At 33.3% G+C, this 7098-nt stretch overlaps 1 protein-coding gene across 1 annotated transcript; it reads left to right on the forward strand.

Moving 5' to 3' along the window:
- The first annotated feature begins 516 nt into the window (after positions 1-516).
- LOC141713339 (putative protein phosphatase 2C 66) lies at positions 517-6772 on the forward strand. The gene is made up of 5 exons (XM_074516703.1): positions 517-1281; positions 1885-2292; positions 4302-4419; positions 5508-5731; positions 5953-6772. Exons 1-5 carry the CDS (start codon positions 1078-1080, stop codon positions 6499-6501), a joined length of 1503 nt encoding a protein of 500 aa, XP_074372804.1. The 5' UTR covers positions 517-1077; the 3' UTR covers positions 6502-6772.
- The last annotated feature ends 326 nt before the right edge of the window (positions 6773-7098 follow it).

Consider the following 7098-nt stretch of genomic DNA (forward strand, 5'->3'; position numbering starts at 1 on the left):
TTAATCGGATCGGATTCAGATCGGATTGTTAACAAATCGAATCGGCTTAAATTCATATTCATTATTTATAGGATTGAATCTTTATCGTATCAGATTTATTTTGAATCAGAATTTTTCCCGTTTTTGGGTTTGTCTAGTGTGTACACATGAGCACATGCTAAACACTAAAACTTATAAAATTTGGAGTGTTTTAATTGATGTATTTGTTGTAAATACAAGAGGGTCCACCATTATTAAAATTATTGACCAATCAAAACAAGTTAAAATTATAGAATTTTATATTTAGCACACAGCATAAAAACTGTTTTTATAATAATTTATATTCACTTCATTAGCTTTGGTATCGGAAGAATTGGACCGGATTTCCGATCTATTGACATCCACGTCAGGAGACTGCAGGACACAACTCAAAAGTGTTGTTACTGTTGGGTGGCGTGCTGGATTAACATAATGACGCTGGATTAACATGTTGTTCACCCCCACAAAACAACCGAAAAGCAAGCACAACACACACAGACAAAAGTGATGCCACTTCCTACCAGTACTATTACAAGGTAATAATTACAGGCATCAAGTGATTGAGTTTTAGGTTAAAACATCGGAAAAACAACTCCGAGTCTCGAACCATCATCATAAATACATCCAAAGCTTCCGCACGTTTACATCTCACAATTCCTTTTGCTTACCCCTCACTATTCACCATTTTTCTAGTAACTATATTCTCCACCTCCTTTTTTTTCTTCTATTTTTTTCTAAGTAGAATATATACATTTTTTAATTAATATCAATAATATATTTACAAGTAGTAGTATTGTATTTGCTTGGGGTGTAATAAATTTCATACCTACTTAGCATCATCATCATCATCCTGAATCTCGCTGTCTCTCTCTCTCTCTCTCGTTCTCTCCGTCCCCTTCTTGTGCGGTGAATTTTAATTCTCCACCCTTTTTGTGAATAATGATCCATTTAAATAATCAACCCACCACCATGTAGCAGCAGCAGCAGCAGTTGATATACAATTATTTGATTAAGCAAGGGTGTTTAAGGCCTAATTATATCATATTTATTTAATTCCAAATGGGTTCTTGTTGTTCCACAAATGATAAAAACAACAACAACAAGATCTCTAGTCCTGATTTGAAACTCAACAAGTTAATAGATGAGCGTGTGCTTCACTTGGCTCATGGCAGGCTCATTGCTAATGGTGCTTGTAATCAAGCTTGCTTGTTTACTCAGCAGGGTAAAAAAGGAACGAATCAAGATGCTATGATCGTTTGGGAGGTCAGTCAACTTTTGTACATATATGTACTTTTTATTTTTGCGAAATCTTTTGATTCTTTGAAGTTTTGGAACTTGAACTAATTGTTTTAATGTCTGCTTTATGCTTTGTGCTTGTTTTTAGATTCATGTGAGAGTTTAAGTATGTCGGTTCTGCTGATTTCATGTATACAAGGATTTGTAGGCATTCATGATGTTAGAGTATGGACAATAATACACTACTTCATTCATTTTGAAAGTTGAAGTGTTTCTATTTCAAATTGAATTACGACTACAACTACGATAAGATTCATTTGATATTCAGAAGTAGTAATAGATGTAATAGGATGTTGTGTGCAGAATTTTTACTTTGTAATGTTCAGATAGGTATTGTTTCAAGTCAAATGAAATTCTATCAAATTTGAATAGGAAAATAAGGCGATTACTTTCTGATGTTATGCACTTGAATTAATGTTAGTTGACTATTAAGTTCTTTCCTTTTTCCTTTTTTTTGTAATATAATAAAAATATTGTTTGAATACTATCACTGTATCAGATGATCATTTATTTGATTCTTCTATATATTGATCCAGTTAATTATGATTTGGTTTTGTTGTTTCTCAATAGAATTTCAGTTCAAGAAGTGATGCTGTCTTTTGTGGAGTATTTGATGGTCACGGTCCTTATGGTCATATGGTTGCGAGGAAAGTTCGTGATAATCTTCCTGTGCTGCTCAGTTCTCAGTGGAATGATAATTTGAGCAATGATCAAAGTTGTATTGCTGAAGATAAAAATGGAAGCGGTTATTGTGTATCTGAGAATGGAAATGCTGGAAGCACAGATGCAGACGAAAACATCGTTGGTGGTTGGTGTGAGCCATTGGAAGTTGAAGAAAAAGCAAAGCTCCCAGAGATGTATTGGCCACTCAGGCAGTCAATGTTGAAAGCTTTTAAGTTAATGGATAAGGAACTAAAGCTGCATCCAGCTATTGATTGTTTCTGTAGTGGATCGACGACTGTTGCCTTGGTAAAGCAGGTAACTCTCTCTGCAACATTCTAATGAAGTTACTAATAACAATGTCATACATATCTGGATAAATGACTAGTATATTGGGCATTCTCTTTGCAATTGTAGTCTGTTACAGAGTTTAATTTATGGTTCTCTCCATATATACCTTCTAGATGAACAGACCTGCTAATATCCAACACAACAAACAACAAGGGATAAAGTTCGAATATATATAAATAACTGCTTAACAAGATTACTCAATTTAACTCTTTTGTCTATGTTATGATTCTCTTTCGATATACTTTCTAGATAGAAAAAACATTCGAAATTTGTATAACTACCTAAAAAGACATAAAAAGAACTGCACAAATTTAATGCAGTTGTTTATGGAAAATATAAAGAACCTTTTAAGAAAAAAAAAGATTAGTTATAACCCTTCCGTCCTGTTACGGTTTTCTTTAGGTATTTTTTATATATAAACAAACATGCAGGATGAATTTTGAAAAATAAATTATAAACAACTGCAGGAAATAGATTACAAGTCACCATAGATATGTTCTGTTATAAAGTCACCATGAACTACAAGTCGGAGCTAGTGTGAGGACCAACCTTGTTAAATTTGGATGCCTTATCTTGTAGATAATGTTATAAGGAAATGTATACAAAAATAAATTGATTTCTTCACCTAAATTTACGACAGACAACTTAAAAAGGCCACAGATTAAGCCTGAAGGTAGAAAAGGGACACCTTTGAAAGAGTTCGTACTGTTTCTTCTTGGCAGGACATAAGCATGAAATAGTTCAATACTATCTTTGATTAGGACTGTAAGCCTAGGTGGTTTTGTCTGTAGTATCTAATATATATGCCTTATGGTAAGTTGTTGGATGTTGTACTCCCTGAAACTATCATATGTATTACTCCCTCCCTTATAAACCATTTGTTGTTGAGCGCACTTATTAAGGATGATAATTATTACTCCCACTTTTTAAAGCATTATATCAATGGAATAACGTATTACAGTGCATTGGGAATAACAGAATGAAGTAAGCATAACTTTTGGGGAATAAAATTAATATCTGAAAATTATTCTGTACAAAAAGAGCCAATTGCTTATCCTCTACCCTTTGAGCCGAACAAGTATTGATAAGAGTAATATACTGGTATGATCAATTTGAGACTCAAATAACATTTTTTAATTTATTTGCCAATGTCTGTCAAGACTTAATAAATGGTAATGGCATCTAACAACGGAAAAGAAGAGCGATCTTAGAAGAGGGTGATTTCTAGCAGATTTTAGAGATGGAATTCTGTACGGGGTCATAGTTAGGTCACACAGTTTAACTGGGTTGGGGACTTGGGGTTGTTGAGCTAGACAAGTAGTGCAGGAGGTTGAAGGGAATTCAGGTTGACTAAGAAAGTGACATCAGATGAATATTGTCTTTCCAGATACCGTTGAGGGCCGGGTAATTAGCAATATATTGCTAAGACTTGCAGGTCAGGGGTCAGAGCCTGATCGGTATAAGTAAAGAATGCAGTAAGCTTGTAAATAGAATTCTTCGTTCTTTAGCTAATGGTCAAATTACCGAGAGGTAAATGAGTTAGAATGCGTCCATTGAGGCTTGAACCCCCGGCCCCCTTTTACTAAGGGCTATCCGCTACGCAAAGACTTTCCCATAGAAGAATTCTTAACGTGAACGCCTTGGTGTGTGTACCTATTACTTGCATTATTAAGCATTTCGGTCTTCTACGTCATTATGTGTGCCATTTAATGTTGAAATATCGTATGTTAATCTTCAGAGCCTATTTATATTTATTAAATCTAGATTGTGTTTTATATTTAGAGGAATTTTCTTGCATAGCTTGCTTCATGTGACTGGCACAAGGTACAGTAAAGGTGCTGATAACTAGCAGATTGAGTTTAATGAATTTTTTTATGGATTTGTCTATGTGGAGCGAACTTGGACTTGTGGACAAATAATTTACACTGATCTTGAATGGCATTACCAACTATGAATTATTGAACATTGCTCTACAGGGTCTGGATCTTGTAATTGGAAATGTTGGTGATTCAAGAGCTGTGCTTGCAACGAAGGACGGGGATAACTCGCTGACTGCTGTACAGTTGACAGTTGACTTAAAACCCAACCTTCCAAGTAAGCTTCTGACATCTCAAAGTAAAGAGTTAATTGCACTTTGCAACCCCCACCTTTCATTTAAAATCAAAATAGTATACCTACTTTGTAAAATACAGTTTGCAATCCTGAACTTTCAATATTAACTTCAACATGCATCCCTTACAGTTATAAAATTGAAATAGAGATATTAATATTAATAACTAAAATTTCAAATCAATAAAAATATTTATTTTAATACATATTTTACATGAAAAAAATTATAACCCCTCCGTCCCACTAGATTCTTTACATTGGTGACGGAAAATCGGCACGCATTTTAAAACTTACGTAAAGTATGGTTACCTAAATAATTTTAAATATTTTTCTTTTAAATACAAATATAATGTTTAAATTTTTATATAGAAAAAGAAAATTCTAAAAATAAATTATAGAACTATATTTAATAGTAGACTTAATGCGTACCAAGCACGAGGAAAAAGTAAGTAAAAAATCAGGGAGTAGCTATTTTCTATTAGTAATGCTCTAAATTAATCATAATGTTAAATACTTAAATTATATTTATCAAGCAAAATATATGTTTTTATATATAATCATAAAGTTTCTAAATATATTTATATTTTAAAATTTTAAAAATTATACCGAGTAAAATATTAAATAATTGATATTAATTTTATTTTTATAATTTGAAATTCTAACTTTTAGTTTAATTTTAAAAAATAAAATTATTATTTAAATATTTTGCTGAATTTCAATTTTACCCTTCAATATATATATATATATATATTAACAAAATGGTTAAAGGGATGCATATTGAAGTTAATATTGAAAGTTAAGGGTTGCAAACTGTGTTTTACAAAAGTAGGTATACTATTTTGATTTTAAATGAAAGGTGGGGGTTGTAAAGTGCAATTAACTCCAAAGTAAAATATACAATTTTATAGCTGGATCATAATTGGCAGCACACAGGAAGTAGGTCACCTAATGATAAAAACTCGTAATGAAAATTTAAAACCAGAGAGTACGATGAGATACAGCTAACCATTCTCTAGAGCATCAGATTTTGGGAAAGAAAAATAAATGTTGCAAAATTTCCCTTCTAATTTCAGGAGAAGCTGCTAGGATAACGGAATGCAAAGGAAGGGTTTTCGCACTACAGGATGAACCAGACGTCCCACGTGTATGGTTACCTAATAGTGACTCACCTGGTTTGGCGATGGCTAGAGCTTTTGGAGATTTCTGTCTTAAGGACTTTGGTTTAATTTCAATGCCAGATGTTTATTATCATCGGATTACTGATAGAGATGAGTTCGTTATTCTTGCAACTGATGGGGTATTGTTCCTTTTTACATATGTGTATCAGAAGTAATTACAAGTAACTTTTACACTATTTTCGTTATGTAACCTTCTTTTTTTAGGTTTTCATCTTCTCTTTACTGCAACGTATTTCAGTTTCTTAGTTGTACTAAACATTGGATAAATGAGGTGGAGAAAGTTGGCCTGCCAGTTTAGTGTGCATCTTAATTTTATAACATTCTACTGTTTTTGGCACAGGTTTGGGATGTCATTTCTAACAAAGAAGCTGTGGATATTGTAGCCTCGGCCCCTGGTCGCGCAACAGCAGCCAGAGCCCTAATAGATTGTGCTACAAGAGCATGGAGGCTCAAATATCCTACATCAAAGAATGACGACTGTGCTGTTGTTTGCCTCTATCTGGATCATGTATGTACACCAGATGTGGCTCAAGCACAGAACAATGTGACAAATACTCCAAAAGAAGTGGAACCTGTAGTAGTAAATGATTATAAGACCACAGAGAATGGCACTATTTCACCTTCTCGTTCTATCATGCTTGAGCATTCTGGTACCGTCAGATGCTCTGATGAGATTGTACCGGTGATAGAAACAGCGGAAGAAAAGCACCCTGGGAAAAGGGTGGGACAGTCTCAGAGGAGTCTAGCCGAGTGCATTTCAACGGCAGAAGAAGAGGAATGGTCGGCCCTTGAAGGTGTTACAAGGGTGAATAGCCTGCTGAGTCTTCCAAGGTTTATGTCTTTTGACAAAGGGTCAGCCAGTTGGAGGAAAGTGATGATGAAAAGTTAGAGAAATGCCTGTTTGATTTTAAAAAGTCGAAATAGAATTGTGTAAATTTATTTTAGTGTGATTCAAGCAATTCCCTCGTCAGATCTGCATTAATATTTGCACCATGAGAGAAAATTTTGTTAAACTTTTAGAATGTTAGGTCGTCCGATTAGAAGCTCCCTACCTTTTTTTTGACTTTCTTTTCCCGCATAACTGTATCAAAACCCTTTCCTTTTTACCTTTTCTTTTTTATTTGAGATAAATGTAAAGATGTATTTTGTCACAGGGGATATTCGGGTGTATTTAATTATCAAAAAGAAAAAGAAAATAATATCAGTAAAACAAAAGTCTGATAATTGTTTTTTTTTCATTTAAAAGATGTAAAAGTGGTTTTAAAAATACATAGGCCATGTTTGATAATTAACGATTAGCTGCAGCGGATTGAATTATCTATTTTAACTAGCTGATTGCATAAAACTTTTTAATTAGCGGATTTAATTTAGATGTTTGAACAAAATAATTTGATGTTTTGATTAGCGAATTTAATTTAGATTTAATAAGTAGATATTTTAATCAGTTTCTTGTATACATCATTGAAAATTCTTCTCAAATTAGCTT

This window comes from Apium graveolens, chromosome 3 (assembly GCF_009905375.1).
Source record: "Apium graveolens cultivar Ventura chromosome 3, ASM990537v1, whole genome shotgun sequence".
Taxonomy (NCBI): domain Eukaryota; kingdom Viridiplantae; phylum Streptophyta; class Magnoliopsida; order Apiales; family Apiaceae; genus Apium; species Apium graveolens.

Bases quoted from the DNA above. Each gene is read 5' to 3' on its own strand.
- LOC141713339 (XM_074516703.1), top strand. From the start codon at position 1,078: ATGGGTTCTTGTTGTTCCACAAATGATAAAAACAACAACAACAAGATC. The intron at 1,282-1,884 runs GTCAGTCAACTT...GTTTCTCAATAG, and splicing joins ATGCTATGATCGTTTGGGAG to AATTTCAGTTCAAGAAGTGA. The intron at 4,420-5,507 runs GTAAGCTTCTGA...TTCTAATTTCAG, and splicing joins CTTAAAACCCAACCTTCCAA to GAGAAGCTGCTAGGATAACG.